At 47.8% G+C, this 18,095-nt stretch overlaps 1 protein-coding gene across 1 annotated transcript in view; it reads right to left on the bottom strand.

The window, feature by feature from the left end:
* IPO5 (importin 5) overlaps positions 1-18,095 on the bottom strand; it is a 614,356-nt gene that overhangs the window by 490,922 nt on the left and 105,339 nt on the right. Inside the window, exon 6 of the mRNA XM_085622105.1 lies at positions 4,075-4,179. Coding sequence (XP_085478231.1) covers positions 4,075-4,179 — 105 coding nt within the window. The remainder of the gene's footprint in view (positions 1-4,074; positions 4,180-18,095) is intronic.

Here is an 18,095-nt window from a genome sequence, read left to right as displayed (position 1 = left end):
TAGCTGCGCTCCCAAAGGTCAGATCCATCCTTCCTTCAAGTGTGGTAATGCCAGGACCATCCAGAGCCGCAGAGCACCAATACCTGGGGTACCGGACCCCTTGCAGCAAACCACAGCTTGTTGTGCCCAACCAGACACCAACAAGGGACAGTTGTCCTCCTGGCCCCTACTGAAGAAACCATGGAAAAAGAGTGCGTCTCCGACCGCCGCCACTACACCTCATAGCACCTCTGCACCCAGAGTCTGGAGGAGGTGACTGTGCCCACAGGGTCCTGAGACCCCCAAGATCCTGGACTTCGTCACCGCCTGCAGCCTCTTTCTGCAGGCCCCTTCTAACCACGAGTGACTCCAGCACCAAACGAGACACTAAAGGACGCCACTGCACCTGAGCCCAACAAGTGGCCCAACAGTGTCCCTAAGTGCCCAAACAACGCAAAGGTCGAGCGCTCCCCAGTCCCACCTAGCAGTCTGACGCACTGTTCCCCATTGAAGTGAATGGGGCACCCGACGCCGTAACACTTCTGCACCCGGACGCCCAGAAACCTCCCAAAGTGACCTGTTGGGTGTGTCCTTGGACCTTGCCCCATACTCATCTAAAGTCCAGGAGAAGGGTCCCATAAGTCGTTGACAAGTGACCGAATGCAATACATGTTTTTCCTCCATAGGAGGACATTCGTGCTCCAAAAATTGCAGTCAACTTTTGAAAAGTATAAAAACTCATAACTCGCAAGGTGCTTTCCAGATTTCAAAGAGCTTGGTATATACACCCATATAAAATCAGTTATTTTTTATAAATTGGAGTTGGATTTATTAGAGTGTGTAGAAGCTGAAATAATGGAGCAAGATGTGAAGGTGGATGTGAGGAACTGGCCAGAAGGTAGGTGCCAGAATCATATGAGCTACTGATTGAATTTTATATGACATGGTACTGCCCCTAAACTAGTAAAGGGGCTTTAATGAGTCCAGGATTTCTACCAAGCAATGAGGAAGGCGGCAAAGGTTACATTAAAAAACACACATGAGAATGCCTTATAAGTAATCCCCTACTGACGGATGTCAATGTGGATTACAAAATCCTAAACAAAATCTTAGTGAACAGATGACTCCCTAGAGGGAGCGATATTGTTCACTATACTCAAATTGTGTTTATCCGAGCGTAGCACTATGTCCAACATCAGTTTTTGTATTGTCCAACATTGAAAAAGCTTTTAAATTGCCTACAGTGGGACCTTTTATAGGCTATGGTGATTCTCACATGGCTGGGAAACAATTGTTTGAGATGGACCAAATTATAGACTAGCCTATTAGCCATAGTATAAAAACTGGCACGGTTACAAGAACACTGCAACATGGACAGGGGCACGAGACGGGGCTGCCCACTCTGCCCAGTATTCTTTGTCTAACCACTGGCTCAGACGATTCAACAGGGATAGCGCCACCAGGGGATACAGATTGCCGATCCTTATTCATTTTGCTTGTAGAGGATGTGTTGCTCCATCTGCATGAAGAAGAAACAGATGTGAAGGGCACAATTAGAGCTGTAGAAGATATAAGGTGTCTGCTTGATTTGTCCTAATTTACCCTCAATCCAGACAGGAAGGGAGACTGACGGAAAGGGCAGGTTGTGTGCACTTGGTACTGTCAAAGTGGGAAGGAACCAAAAGTGATAAAACAGCTGGGTGCTCAGATTCACAGGTCTGAACGTAGATTGCTGAAAGGGAACATTGTGGCAGCAATGGCTTCAGTCTGTTGCTCTTTAGAATACACTGCTGGTCTTGGGGAGAAAAGCTTTGTCAAAAATGATTATGCTGCTGGGATTTCTATACTTCTTTGCTTCCTTCCCTATGAAGATCCCTAGATCAATATTCTGCAAAATGGACCATATATTAGTCTCTAAATTCTGGGGAATGAAAAGACGCAGAATAGCGCTAGCAAAGGCTCCAGACAGACTAGGGGTACTGGTTGCTCCCAACTTTGAGCTTTATCATTTGCTGCTCAATTGCACAGAGTATGCAGTGTCTTTTGCTGGGAGGGAGCAGCAGTGTGCGACCCTGGCAAACCCACATAGGCCCACTTAAAACAACTGCTACTTGACCCTTTCAAGAAAGCATTGGTTACACTATGAAAATAACCCATATCCTTACTCATGGTTTGGCCACATTGCAAGAATCGGAGACTACGAGGATAGAGCGAGAAAGGCCTTCCAGTGGTCAGCATTTTATTTGCAAGGGGGCTGTAGCCTGAATTTTCAGGTACTTCAAGAGGAGCATGATCTGCACAATGGGCACTTATTGGTACATGGGGATGATATACGGGTAATGGAAAAAGGCACAGAGGAACCTCCTGAACATAAGTGTGTGATACACATGTGCTTGGTCAGGGCTAATGCGATCATGTCTATGTATCGCTTGTGAAAGCTGTGGGAGTGATTTATTAGCACTGCGCTGCAAATGGGTCGCAGACATTGGCATACCAATTTCCGACAGACAGGGTGTCTCCATGTTAAAGTGATATTGCAAGGTCTCCAGGGATGCTAGGTTTCAATTAATCCAGAACTACTACATCATATATATGCATCACCCCTAGAAGAATCAACCATGTGTTTCCTGATGCCCAGAAAGGGTGCCCCAGATGCATGGAAGAGGACGAAGACTGCTTTCATATGGTCTAGAGGTCATTGCTTAGATCTTTTTGGGCCAAACGCAGGTCATTAATACTACAAATTACGACCTTCCTTGTACCCAAATGGTGTGCATATTGGGCCATTTTCCTGAATTAAGGCCAACCATGTGACTAGCAGATTCATAGGCTCTGCTCTGGTATCAAAATGGCTTATCACAATGAACTGGAAGAGTTTGATTGGTCTTGAGCAGGATAGATAGAGAGAACGAACTACCTGTGGTGAATGTCAAAGTGGTAATCTTAAATGAGAAAAAAGGGGGCTGTGCCATATTGCAGTAGCACACAAGAGATTAGATTGTAGGTGGTTGCCCATATATAGACCACAATAGCCATCTGCGGGCACCATGGAGTGCCAAGATTAAAGATTAGCAAAGAATGCTTCACGGCTGCATGGAGAGAATACCACCCTGCCCCAAAACAGCAGGAATAGTACTGTAATATACCTGCAAACTGTACTGTGTATGCCACTGTCATGTATAAACATACACAGGACCCGACCTACACCAAATGTTTTGATTAGGTTTGACTGCAGACATAGGGCAGGCAAGTGGAGTATGTAGTGCAACGTGTAATTCTGCTGTGTATTTATCCCCAAAGTCTGTATTAGCGTGTTGCACTTACCTGAACGATGGTCTTCAATGATAAAACACTTATAAAGTAATAAAAACTGTAATACATTTTTAAAAAAAAAACATTTTTAAAGAGGGTAAAGCCCAGGATTCAAATGCAACCAAGCAAAGCTAGTTCAAGAAAGAATCTACCCATCTAGGGGAAACACAAAGTACATTAAAATGACATGTTCTCAACATCCATGTTCAGATGCCATTGAAGTGACAGACCAAGCAATCAAAATAACTCTGGTGCTCTTTATACAATCATATCAAGTGTATAGTTGTTTTTCCACTCAGTTAATATGCGTGCTCAAGCAAGTGTTTCATTTACAAAATGTTTTCCTTTGACATACAATTGCTTCCATTGCATTCTTGCATAAGTTACAGAGGCAGGGCCGTCGTGAAACCAACAGCAAATGCTACATAAAATAAAAACCTGAAAGAAGCTTTCATACAAATGCTTTTAAAAATACAAAGAACTGCAGTCAGCCCCTTAACATTTACCCCACACGAAAAGCTATAAACAAATACTGAGAAAAAGAATGGCAAACAGGGGGCATCCTACTGTTAGTACTCAAAGGTATTCATACTTGTAAAGAAGCTTTATGGATTGTTGGTAAGGTCTTTGAGAAGTTAAGTTAAGAAGAGGGAGTGCTACAACACTGCTACATTAGAAGAGCGTGTTAAAAGCGTGCAGTGCAATTAAACCATAAAAAAACGCAAAACAAGAGTAACCACTTTCAATGTTCATTGAAAATTAAATTGTTAATTTGTGCCATACCTGTAGTATGCCCGGAAGCAGATCTGCAAAGTGTTTCAGAAGAGGGACGTTGTGCTCGTTGGCCAGCACAAAAGCAGATGCCGCCCTCGCAGCTAGTGTCCTGATCTGAGAGAGAAACCACATAATCAATAAATGAAGGGGTTTCAGTACACAAGATATCCGAAAAGTAGTCGTTTGCATACCACTATACTGAGAAAAAGTTATTGCACATAAAACAAGTTCTTCAAAGTAAGACGCTAAGAGGGCGAGAGATGATGCACACACTTCCGTTCTCCTCAATGAAAAGTGCATTTGGTCCATACAGGTGCTATCTACAACTGACAGACCAGACTGTTTCAGCAACAATGAGCAATTGGAGTAACCTTTTTACTTCCTCCCATTACTATTAGTCAAAGATTTTCCTTTGTCCCTACTCCTTAGAACAATTCTAACCGGTGGCAGGACTGGAAAGAAAAATCAGTTATTTACCTGTGTTGCAAGGTCATCCGGTGCCCTGGGCACCCTCCAACTTTTTGCTGACTGGTACTGGTGGTAGCTGACTGACCCTGTGTTCTGCCTAACCAGGCCCAGGGCCAGCACTATGATGACACGTTGAATACAGTGAAAACACGTACATACACTAGGGTACACTGTGATTTAGGGTACCCCTGTGATTGATATGACCTCCCCTATAAGGCCCTAGTACATATAGGGCAGGGCAGTTTAAAGTACCTTTAGGTCACTAGTATAGATAGGGCAGGGCAGTTTAGAGGCAAGTAGCCTTTTTCTGTACTTGCATGTGTGCACTGCTGGAGCTCAGTCTAAAATCAGCCCTGTGTTGCAGGAATGCTTTTTAAATGCAAATTATGCTTTGTTTGGGGCAATTAAAGAAGAATCTACAATGTTCGGGTCTCCCCTAGGAGTTCCGGGAAGGGGGGGGGGGGGGGGGGAAGGGGGGGAGGGGGCTATGACAGGTCCGGTACTTATAAGGAGAATCCTTATAAAAAGGCTTTTATATGCCCTGGGGTTAGTGAAATTACTACAATGTGGGGAGTGGAATGTGCAAAGTGCTTCCCAAAATCGACTTTTGTACTAGGAGCACTGAAATGAGGATCTGCAATATTTCATATATTCAGAACACCTAAACTCTTTCCTAGATGTTCCAGGGGTGGGGGGTCCTGTAGGTATAAGCAGGGACCTTATTTTATAGGCCCTGGTATTGGAGAAATTATAAAGTTCATTTTTCCATTGCAGATCCCCAGCCCATAGGTTAACACTGGAAAAGGTTATTAGTTAATAACTGGAGAAACTAGGATTGAAGAACTCAGTAGAACGGCAATGATAAATCCAACAATATGGTATTGTTGAATGTATTCGAAACTGTACAGAAAAGTTAAGACTTTCTTGTCTGTAAGACAATTCAGCTCTCTACTGCTCTGCCTTTATTGGTCAGAGATAAGTGGGTGAGCCTGGCTGCTTTGAAGGTGATAAGTGACCCCTGGGGTTAGGAAGCCTCTGAGGGTGGAGAGGTTGTTGGGCATAGTAATGCCAGAGCCAGGGGGAGGGATAGTAAATGTTCAAGGGAAGGAGAAAATAAGCTAAAGTCAGTTTCATTTACAACTCTCCTCTTCGAACCAAAGGCAGATACTAGGTTTAAGAAAGATGCAAGGGGGGGGACACTATGAAGATTAGCCATCCTAGGTGTGTGTTTAGCCAGCTTTTCTATCTGTGCTGAAAATTCTGACATTGAATTTTGGAAGAATAGTGGTTTATGGGAGAGCATTTTGCCACACTTTGGAGGGAGTGGTCATGCTCTGGGGTGTTGACCTGCATAGGAGTGCCCTCCTGCTTGACCCCAGAGGACACTGAATAAGGATCTGAGAGGGGCAGTGCCTCTCAGATCTGCTTTAGAACCCTAAGAGAATCAGAAGGGCCCACGCTGAAGAGTTTGATGTGCATTCCCCAGGCCTGCACTCTGAAGATTGCGCCTTTTTTCACCATCTGAAACTATAGCCATGTGGATCAGACCTGCTTCCAAAGGACTTAAGAGTAGACTCCCTGAAAGCTACAGGTTAACAGAGCTGACCTGGACCATCACCACAAAGAATACCCAGCCTGGAGTACTTCCAATGGATTTGTAAGGGTTTTGTCCAAATGGATTGTGGGAATTGAAGTCACTTTCGAGGACCCGCAAGAATTTCAGGAAGGAGTTCTAACATGATCCAGCCTGCTGGAAGGGACTGCACAAGACTGGTGCGAGATCCTCCAGAACAATGTGTCCCTGTAAGAGGCAACGAAATGACCAAAAGTAGCACGGTTGGTTTCTAAGCACTAGAAAGGGACTAATCTTTAAAAATTAATCTCTCTGGTTCCCTACAGTGGATTTTTTTTGTTTTGGTGCCATTTAAAAGATAAAAATATTGCCTATTTTATCAACTGGTTTTGGATTTTTTATTGTGTGTTGGGTCTTATTTACAAAATTGGTGTTTATAAATGCTTTACGTACCTGTCTTTGAAGATAAGCCTGCCTGCTTGCAGCGAAGCTACAAAGGGTTGAGCATGGGAATAATTTTCTAAGACCTATTCTGAGCCCTATATCAAGTCAGTGGTATTATTGCCAGGATTAAATGCATATCTGTCACTACTAATAATCCACTTAGCAACAACCTGTAAGAAATATGCTACTTACCAGTATGCATCTGTTCTTGGCATGTAGAGCTGCATAGCCACACACTTAGGATAAGATCGCCATCTGGTGTTGGGCTCGGATGCTTGCAGGTTGTTGTCTTCGGAAGAAGCCTTTTGGTCACGAGATAGGTGACTCCTCCTCTGGACAACAGTGCGCAGGGGCATCCACTCCATCCTCAGATTGTTTTTCGCCATGATGGGAAATGGAGTGTGTAAGAATAAAGAGAAAGGATGTCCATGTGTAATGTCTAATTAAGACAATGCTGGAACAGATACAGGTCCCGGGGAGGTGGGTGGGCGTGTGTGGCTCTGCAGCTCTACATGCCAAGAACAGATGCATACTGGTAAGTAGCATATTCCGTTCGAGGCATATGAGCTGCAGATCACACACTTAGGATAGACTATACAGCAGTGTCTCCCCTAGCGGTGGTCACCTGTATCGGTTGCAGCAGTTTGGAATACAGTTTTAAGGACAGCCTGACCCACAGAAGCTTGTTGTTTGGCTTGCACATCAACACAGTAATGTTTAGTCAACGTGTGTGTTGTAGACCATGTGGCTGCCATACAAATATCTTCTAAGGGAATGTTTCCTAAGAATGCCATGGAAGCCCCTATTTTGCGTGTGGAGTGCGCTCTAGGGGGTACTGTTAGAGTGCGTATTAGCTTTTTGGTAACATATTTGGATGCATTTAACTATCCATCTGGCTATCCCCGATTTGGAAATGGGGTTGCCTTTATGTGGTGGAGAGAAAGCAACAAACAATTGTTTGGTTTTGCGGAAAGATTTGGTTCTGTCAATGTAATACAGCAGGGCTCTTTTAACATCTAAGGAATGAAGAGCTCTTACAGCTACCGAGTCCAGATTTGGGAAGAACACTGGTAGCTCGACTGATTGGTTAAGATGGAATGGAGAAATGACTTGGCAGGAATTTTGGATTTGTTCTAAGAACCACTTTGTTATGATGTAGTTGTAGGAATGGTTCTTGTATGGTTAAAGCCTGGATTTCACTTACCCTTCGAAGGGCTGTGATAGCAATAAGGAAAGCCACTTTCCATGTAAGGAATTGTAGTTCACATTTATGTAGAGGTTCAAATGGGGGACCCATGAGCCTAGTGAGAACAATATTTAGATTCCACACTGGAGAGGGTGGTAATCTGGGAGGAATAATCCTTTTAAGACCTTCCATGAAGGCTTTGATCGCAGGCACTTTAAATAGTGACAAGTGTTGTCGATTTTGTAAGTAGGCAGCTAATGCCGCTAGGTGGAGACGTATGGAGGAGTACGCTAAATTACATCTTTGCAAGTGTAGTAAGTAGCAAATGATGTTCTGGATGGATGCATCCAGTGGGCGTATATCATTGTTAGTGCAGTAAATGGCAAATCTTTTCCATTTTGCAGCGTAGCAGGCTTTAGTAGTAGGCCGTCTGGCCTCCTTTATAATATTCATGCAGTCTGGTGGTAGGTTGAGGTAACCGAACTCTAGGACTTCAGGAGCCAGATCGCTAGGTTCAGTTGATATGGATCGGGGTGTCTGATTACTCCATGGTTCTGGGTTAATAAGGACGGGGAGAGGCTCATTATTTGGTGTGGAACTAGAGAGTTCCAGTAGTGGTGTGAACCAGGGTTGACGTGCCCATGTGGGAGCTACTAGTATCAGCTTGAGAGACTGTTGCCTGAGCTTGCGTACCACGAATGGAATGAGTGGGAGAGGCGGGAAAGCGTACGCAAATCTGCCTGACCAGTTCATCCATATCGCATTGCCCTTCGACTGTGGGTGGGGAAACCTGGCGGCGAAGGTTGGGAATTTTGCGTTTGTGTGTGGCGAACAGGTCTATGTCTGGTTGGCCCCATTTTTGGAAGAATGGAAGTAGGACTTGTGGGTGTAATTCCCATTCGTGGATCTGTTGGGTTTGTCGACTCAACAAATCGGCAATCTGATTGTGAACTCCTGGAAGGTGTTCTGCTAGCAGGTAGATGTTCTGGGGGATTGCCCATCTCCAAATGTTCTGTGCGAGCTGGGACAGTTGGAGAGAATGTGTGCCTCCTTGTTTCTGTATGTAATACATGGCTGTCATGTTGTCCGTCCGGATGAGGACAGTTTTGTTCTTTAGATGTAATTGGAACGATTTCAATGCTAGGAACACTGCCAGTAGTTCCAGGTAATTGATATGGAGCACTTTTTGTTGAGTGGTCCATTTGCCGCGAGTGGTGTGTCCTAGGAGATGGGTTCCCCACCCTGTGAGAGATGCATCGGTTGTCAGCACTATCTGTGGAAGAGGCTCTAAGAACAGCCGCCCTTTGGACAGGTTTATGGTGTTCCACCATTTTAGTGAGCGATGTGAGCGACTGTCCACTAACACCAGATCCGTAAGTTGTCCGTGAGCCTGGTTCCACCGACGTGCTAGACATTCTTGCAAGGGACGCATTTGAAGTCGTGCATAAGGCACAATGAAGATGCAGGACGCCATCATGCCTATGAGTTGCATGAACACTCTTGCTGGGAGAGAGTGTTGGGATTGAAATTTTAAGATAAGAGCTTGTATATTGGCTATCCTGGCTGGGCTGGGATAAGCTATGGCCTTGGAGGTATTTATGGTGGCTCCCAGATAGATGTATGTGGGAGGGTTGTAGTTGAGATTTGGGATAGTTGATGGTGAATCCCAAGTTGTGTAAAAGTTGAATAGTTTAGTGAGTGTATAGAACGCATTTGTTGAATGAATTGGCTTTTATAAGCCAATTGTCGAGATATGGGAAGACATGAATTTGTTGTCTCCTAAGATGCGCTGCTACTACTGCTAGGCATTTGGTGAATACTCTGGGCGCAGTTGTCACTCCGAACGGGAGGACAGTAAACTGATAGTGTTGCCCGTCTACCAGGAATCTTAGATATTTCCTGTGAGCAGGATGCATGGGAATGTGAAAATAGGCATCCTGGAGATCTAGTGTGGCAAGGAAATCGCCTTTCTGTAATAGTGGAAGCACTTGAAGAGTGATCATATGAAAATGATCTGAGTGTATGTACCGATTTAGGAGTCTGAGGTAGAGTATGGGTCTTAACGTCTCGTCCTTCTTGGGGATTAGGAAGTATAGAGAGTATACCCCTGTGCCCTGATGTTGGAAGGGAACTGGCTCTATTGCGTGTTTTTGAAGCAAGGAGAGAACCTCTTGCTTGAGGAGTGTAAGATGGTCTGGCGACATGGGAAGCTGTTTGGGTGGTATATGTGGGGGGGGTATTTGTGAGTTCCAGGCAGTAACCATACTGGATAATTTGTCTTACCCACTTGTCTGTTGTAATGGAATTCCATACAGGTAGGAACTGTTTGAGTCTTCCCCGACTGGAGTGGAATGGTCTTGGGGGAGTGGAGGAAAGTCACTGTTTAGTGGCGGGGGAGGTACGAGTGTTGGTATTGCCTCGACCTCGTCCCTTGGTGTTGTTTCCCCTATATCCTCCTCTAAAATATCCTCTATTGGGGGATGTTTGTGTAGAGGTTTTGAACGTGGAGGAGGTGTCTGCTCCAATATTTTTGGATGCTCCTCTGTAGAAGGAGCGTCGAAAGGAGCCACGTGGCTGTGGAGACTGCAATGCTCCCATGGACTTAGCAGTCTCTGTGTCTTTCTTCATTTTTTCAAGTGCAGTATCTACTGCTGGTCCAAACAGTTGCTCTTGGTTAAATGGTTGGCTAAGTATGGTACTTTGTACTTCTGGCTTAAAGCCTGAAATACGTAGCCATGCATGGCGTCTAAGAAGTACGCTTGTATTGATTGCTCTAGAGGCAGTGTCTGCGGCGTCAAGTGCACATTTAATTAAGGCATTTGAGAAGAGCTTTCCCTCTTATATAAGGTCATTTGCCTGGGTCTTGTATTGGTCTGGTAGGTGTTGTATGAGATCTTCTAACTGATCATAGTGAGCCCTATCATAGCGTGCCAATAGGGCTTGTGTGTTGGCAATACGCCAATGGTTAGCTGCTTGTGCTGCTACTCTTTTGCCCGAGGCTTCTTCTAGTTACGATTCTTTGTCTGGGGGCGGTGTATCTCCTGTTTGGGAGTTAGCCCACTTCCTTTCGTTGGAAACTACCAAAGAATCCAGAGGGAGCTGTCATTTAATATAAGAAGGATCTTCTGGGGCAGGTCTATATTTTTTCTCAATTTGAGGGTTAAGAACCCTGGCCCGTACGGGGTCCTTAAAAACTTGTGGCGTGTTTTATGACCCCTTTAATCATAGGTAAAATTTGAACTGATTTCTGAGACTGCTCAAAAGTGTCTAAAAGGAAGTCTTCCTCGGGTGCATCTGAGTGCATGGTGACGCCATGGTAAAGTGCTGCTCTGTGTACTAGTTGTCCAAACCCGAGGTGGTCATCTGGAGGGGAGGGTTTGGAAGGGTATGTAGTAGGATCAGGTACATCAGGCAGAGGGTAAGCCCAGTCGTCCAATGGTACAATATCCGGATTTGTGAAAGGCTCATTAAGATCATCCGGATCACCCCCTCCCCCTAGGTAGTCATCCTGTGGAGGTGGTGTATGTGAAGGAGATGGTGGAGGTAATGGTGGTGGAGGCGGGGGGGTGGGGTAAGAGGTCATACAGGAGAAGGCGGAATGGGTGAAGTAGCTGAGTCCTTCTTTACAGGAGCTGGAGAAGGTGTTGTGTCTAGCTTCCTCTTCTTACATGGCACAGCAGTGACATGTCCAGTTTTTGGATTAATATAGATCCTTTTTTGCGTTGGATCTGGGTGGAAAAGTTCTTGGTCTTCAGGAACAGACTTAGGCGCCAATTTTTTTGGTTCCGATCTATGTTTTGGGTGATCGGTAGAGTCTTTAGGAGGTGTAGTATAGACCTTAGCCGGTTGTCTCGGTGCCGTTGAGGGTTTCGGTGCCGAAATGGAGTCTTTAAGCTTGGGAGCTTTCGGTGTCGGCTTGTCTACGGGCCTCGATGGTTTCGGTGCCAAAGGTGCCGGAGCCAGTGCCGAGAGGTCTTGTGTCTTCGGTGCCGAAGGTGCTGGGGGTACAATAATATGTTTGCTCCGGCCCGAGCCACCTGAAGGCTTGTATTTCTTCGGAGCCGAGCCCGAAGGCAGGGCTTCTGAAGGTTGTTTTCGGTCACGCCTGGGGCCTGCAGGCGAAGTCTTGACCAATGCCTTTTTTGGAGGGGTTGGGGTAGGGGCATCGGTACTCACGCGTTGCCCCGGAGTAATGGAGTCGTCGGAGTCGTCTGCTTCTGATATAATGTGAAGTTCCTCAGAATCTTCTTCCGGGACATCGGGGCCATCAAAGATGTCCTCTGGTTCAGGAGCTGGTCTGTGTGCCATGATATGGCGTCGAGCTCTCTGATCCCGAATGGTCTTCTTGGATCGGAATGCGGCGCAGGCTGGACAGCTGGACTCGTCGTGTTCCGGCGACAGGCACAGGTTGCAGACCTTGTGATGGTCACTGTGCGGGAATTTTGCTCCACATTGGGGGCATTAGGCGCGGATAGGTTTAATCGCCCGCGTCGACGTCCGGAACCGGCCCGATGAATTCGATGTTGAGTAAAGGTGTATCGATGAAAATTATAAGGTCTTTCGCTTGGAAAAGCTTGGTTTATAAGTTTTCTACCGGAGTGGAAAAGTTTCATCCGATCTGAGGATGGAGTAGATGACCATGCGCACTGTAGTCCAAGGGAGGAGTCATCTATCTCATGACCAAAAGATTTCTTCCGAAGACAACAACCTGCAAGCATCCGAGCCAAACACCAGATGGCTTATCCTAAGTGTGTGATATGCAACTCATATGCCTCGAACCTGTAGTACTCCAGTATTGGGATCTTTCATAGATTCACCTGTTTGAATCATTCCCAGTCGTCGAGATGGGAGTGCTCAGTATATTAAAACAGCCATTTAAAGTTAACAATCTAGAAAAGGCCATAGGCCTCTTTAGTTTTTAACATACGAGTCATTTGTAAAAAAAGAAAAAACAAACAAATCAGATTGCCATACCCTCATGAACACAGAGAGAAGCACCAGCCCTTCACATTTAAGTGTAAGATAAATCTATGAAAATCAAGAGAAGGTGAGCTCCTAAAGGGAGGAGGGTTGTTTGCATGTGAATCTATGAAATATTCCAATACTGGAGAACTACAGTTACAGGTAAGTAACTTATTTTGTTACAACAGTATTGGAACACATCACATCTTTAAATCAGATTACATAGCAGTTAAAAGCACAAACCAAAGAGTAATCGAAACAATGTATCATTTGTCCTTAGATTGTTACTATTATATTCTTTTAATTGAATTTTTTTTTTTATTAGGGTTTTGCATGCATTTTACCACATTGAACTTTCACAGGTATAAAAGTTAATCATTTTAGCACATCATCATGAACCTTTGCTCAGCCTGTAGTGGGTGGGTACCGTAGTCCATTAGCCACTGAATCCTCCTGTTATGACCCGAAAAACATGTCTCCCACAGGTGTGTTCTGACAGACCCATATGCATATCATCGCAGTAGTGCCTATATTTCCCATCTCGTTCGGGGTCAACTCTGTCTCCCTAATTTTGTCTATGCATCGTTCCCTTCTCTCCCAATATAACCGGCAGGTCATGCAACTAGGACAACGGCGTGTGAACTGCCGACGGGAGCAACTGCCACCTTCGGGGTGGCTTGGGAAGGGTCCTAGGGAGGGGGGGGGGGGAAGGGAGCCTGAAACTGGAAAGAAGGGGAAGCAGGGAGTGAATCATGAAAGGGGGGGAAGGGTGCGGGGCTGACGAACAGGAAGTTCCCGTGGTGGATTGTGCATGGACTGATGGTAAGTGCGTGTGGCGCGCTCTGGGGCGAACTAGGGGGAGGGGGGCAGGTCTACCGTTAGACGCGCTACAGGAGACGGGGTCCGCACTCGTCCTTCGCATCTAGGTGTGCTACCTGCCTATTGAGCCATCGGCACCCTCTATTGGTCCAGGGTGATCAGGGGAGGCAGGAGAAGTGTGGGGGGTGGGTTGTGTCCTGAATGTCTCCCGCTGCGTACTTCTGCTTAAAAAGAATGAGGAGTTGTGCCCATTCCATAGATATCGGATGTTTGTGGGCACCCTTCGCCTCCTCCTCCCTCAACAGCTCTTCCTCTGCCGCTCCCCATTTGAGCAATGCACCCGACCAAGCCGGACCCGATGTCCCCGCTGGAGCCCTACAATGCATCGCAATGTTCCTCTTCGCGAGGAGAATGGTGTGAGAAGTTGGCCTGATATGTAGTGCTCACTATTCTAGTGATCACTGTGTATCATTCCAAACGACCCTTATTGATGATTGGTTGCAAGTCAACCTTTTAGACCAGCTATCCTAGTAGCGTGGATACGAGCAGTCTTAGGCTAAACTCTAGAGGGCGTGTTAAGCCAGCTGTTTACCATCACATATACCCCTTGAACACCAAGTGAAAGGACACCACACAAGTTGTTATGAAAATAAAAGGGTATTTATTTATAACAAGACTACCCTGGCTCTTTATGAGTCAGGGAGCTACGCACACTACAAAACTCTTAGGAAAATACTTCAGTTGCACAATTTACACAAATGCCCGAGGGGCACGAGAAACCATCTACACTAACAGTGAAATGCGAATGGTTAGAGTCTGGAGGTACTGATTCCGGAGGGTTCCGATCAGTGGGACTAAACGAAAAAGGAACTGGACACTTGTAGAGCGAACCTGCGATGGAGCACCGAGATGCTCGATTTACCTAGCCCGGAGGCTGCGGCTGCGTGAAGTTCGTCAAGATGTCGGGAGTCCTCGTGTAGTCTCAGGAGCCTGAAAGAAGAAGTTGCTGGCAGGCGACCAGTGACGATGTTCAGAGCGATCCAAGCCTGGATCGGTGATGAAGGAAAACCTGAAAGCAGAGGGGACTCAGTTCTCAACCGCTAGCCAGCGATCGTGTGGGTACCAGGAGGGTACCGGCTGAAGTCACCTCGACCAGGTGAGTGGGTGACGTCGGACTCGGCTGTTCCTCGGACCAGGAGGCGCGGCGGCGACCAGGATGGAGGGCGAGCTGTCCCACGAAGGTGTCTGCTGTCGATGATGCTGGGCCCAGGAAGGGGCAGCGGATCTTGGCAGTGGCCACCCAAGCGGGGGAGTCACGATGGCGTCGGGAGTGGACCAGGAGGGTCCGGGGTACTCCTCTGTTGAAGGGGAGCAAGTGCCAGTCTGGAGCAACCAGACTAGTGATGAAAAATAATCTTGGAGCGTCGTGAAGAGGGCCACAAGCCGGACGGCAAGTGGTCGGACAACGCGGTGAGCAGCAAGGAGCGGAAGGGCCCCCCACGCAGATCTCGCGGATGCTGGGGAGACAGACTTCGATGCTGGAGCTGCTCAGGGTTTAGGGCTTCTCAAACCCTAGGTGCACTCACTCGAGGGTCCCTCGGTGGGCGTGCTAGATAAGCGTCGTGCAGGTTCTGAAGATAGCCGGTCCCGCAGGTCTCGTCACACCTACGACTCTCAGCTGAGCTGATGAGGGAGGTAAAAGGTCAGAGATGGCAGGGAACTCGGGTCTCGTCGAGCTGGGCAGTCTTGATCCGTAGGAGAGACTTACAGCAAACCGCAAGCGCTTAGTTGGTGCCTGCTGGTGCAGGGTGGCTACTCCTTAGCCACAAGGGAGAGTCTTCAGAAATAGTCAAGAGTTCCTTTCGTGGAAAGTGGTTCGTGATTCGGAGGTATCCGATTATCTGATTATCCAATTTGGGAAGGGGACTCGCTCCTACCTTTATTCTAAGAAAAAGGGGTTGGCCCGTGACTAGGTTCTACCTATGGGTGGAGCCAGGAGGGGGGTGGTTACACCCCTATCCTTTGTCCGGCTTCGCGCCAGCTCAGGGGCTGGTGTGCCCCCGAAACTGGTTTGAGCCGGGCTATGCACAGTGAGCACCGGGGTGCCACTGGCAATCACCTTCCTTTCAGCCCTGCCTACCTGGGATACACAAACCCTGTCTGGGACGGTGCTAACACCGCCCTCGACAGGAAACCCTTTGTCCAAACTCCCTTCGCTGGAAGGTCCCCCAGCAGCAGGAGGTCAGACTTGTGTCTGGTGGCAGCATCCATTTTGTGATGCTGAGGCTTGAGTCAACTTTAACCGGGGTTCAGGGTTACTTCCATGTCGTGCCCCTCTAGAAGGGGGGAATGCTAACCCCGTCGCCAGAACTAGCGAGGGGTTCGTATTCCAATTCGTATGACACCTTACGCGACATGTGTAGGTGATGCGATGCCAAAGTTAGCAAGTAGTTGGCCCGCGTCACCATGGAACGGCTATTAGGACTTGGTTCCGCAAGCCGTCGACGGGCTCGGCTCGCGCCAGAGCACCATCCCACATGACTCCCCGCACTCTGCCTTCAGGATTGATAAGGCCTGCCATAGGAGTGACTGATAGGAATCCATGTGTCCATTTTAGGGTTAGGTGTAGGAATACTACACCTACAGCAACGGGTGATTACACCACGTGGCCCCAGCTGTCGTGCAGCCAGTTGTGTCAGATTTGGGCGGCCATTCCAGGGGTGGCATAATACATGCTGCAGCCCCTGGTAGGCCCTGGGTACACCGGTGCCCTGGATACCTGTGGTATGCTGAGACAGGGACTGACAAGGCGGCCCAGTTTCCAATTAGTGGATGCACCTAACGTACATGTGTGTTAATTTCGAGAGAGAACAGCTAGGCTGTGGGTCTGATTGGCAGGCCCACAGCCGGAGAAAGTCGTAAACCAATGAAGCAAAAGCAAAAAATCTGGGTGATCATAGGATTGCAGACCCTACTCTCCTACAAATGGCCAATAACATGAACTTCCATTGCACCTTCGCGGTTTTCTTCCTCGGGGATATCCCCAGCGCACATTCCTCCCAGGTGGAGGCAGTCGGGATTTCGGTTGTAGATCGAACGGCCTGGTGCACCCCAACCCAGAAACATATGGATGGACAGGCCCAAAACATATGTTTAAAGTCGGTGTCTACCAGTAGACAGCGGGGGCATCCGAACCGAGTATCGGGGGTAAAACCGGTGGAGCTTGTCCGGAGTGAGATACGCCCGGTGTAAGATATTGAATTGAATATTTTTGAATCGCGCATTCCTGGACACCTTTTTTGGGAATTCCAGAGCTTTTCGCCACTCTGCGTCATTGAATACTCGGCCTGCATCGTCTTCCCACGTTTCCCGGAGTTTGTCCAGGGAGACGTCCGTCGGCTCCCGGATCGCTTTATAATGCCAGGCGATTAGGTGACTGCCTGCTCCCATTCGCAGCACAGTGTGCAACACCGGATGCGTCGGGGGTTCCCCCATCACGTAGTTTCCAGAAGTGGCTACTACTTTCCAATATTTGCCTGTGTCGCAGGAACTGTCCCTGGGGGAGGTCATACCACTCCACCAGCTGTGCGTATGTCCTCAATTGCCCCTCCTGGAACAACACCTCCACCTCTGTGATGTTATGGTCCGTCCATACTTGGAAGGCCCTCGCAGTGTAGTACCCGCTCCGCTGGGGGAAACCCACCAGGGGGAGTAGAGGGGAATATAGTAGCTGGCCCCTGGACAGACTGTGTATCCGCATCATGCATCTGCGGGCTATGACGACCTGCAGTGGGTGCGTGCGCGCCGGTTTAGTACCCGGCAAGAGCATTAGTCGGATCGTAGCCTGCCTCTCTCGGTGATAGTCTCCTCCACGTGCCGTTCCGTCCTCCAATGGAACAGCCACTGGAGCTGTGCCGCGAGGAAGTACGATTCGAAGGACGGTGCTCCCAGGCCTCAGTCTGTTGTGGGTAGGTACAATGTGCACAACGCCACTCGATGCCGGCCGCCTCCCCATATCAGGGTTGCTAACAGCGTGTCTAGTTCCCGAAAGAAGGAACGCGGCGGGATTATAGGAAGGTTTGCAAAGTAATAGAGCATTCTCGGCACCATAATCATCTTTGCAATTGCGACACGTCCTATGGGTGCTAACGGCAGAGTCTTCCAGAATCCCATCGCCGAGCGCAGGCTAGTCAGCGCCCTTCGGTGATTTCCCTCGAAGAGGTCTCTGGGGGGAGTGGTATAGGCGCACCCCCAAATATCTGGGGGCCGCCTCATCCCACATCAACATCTGAGTGCCCAGTGTTATCGCTAGGGGCCCTGTGTGGGCACCCAAAGGAAAAACGGACGATTTCTCCCAATTGACCTTAAGTTCCGAGGTCTCTCCGAACTCCTGCAGTGTCGTCCAGATTGACGCAAGGTCGGCCGATATGTCACGGACATATATCAGGAGATCGTCCACATACAATGACACAATGGGTGACATCCGCAATGGGAATCCCCCACGCCTCCCCCTCCCGACGCAACCGTATGGCCAGGGGCTCCATCGCCAGGGCGAAGAGGGGAGAGGGGACATCCCTG

Source organism: Triturus cristatus, chromosome 8, assembly GCF_964204655.1.
Source record: "Triturus cristatus chromosome 8, aTriCri1.1, whole genome shotgun sequence".
NCBI classification, from domain to species: Eukaryota; Metazoa; Chordata; class Amphibia; order Caudata; family Salamandridae; genus Triturus; species Triturus cristatus.
The sequence above is the reverse complement of the archived record's forward strand: the minus strand, read 5'-3'. Positions and strand labels throughout refer to the sequence as shown.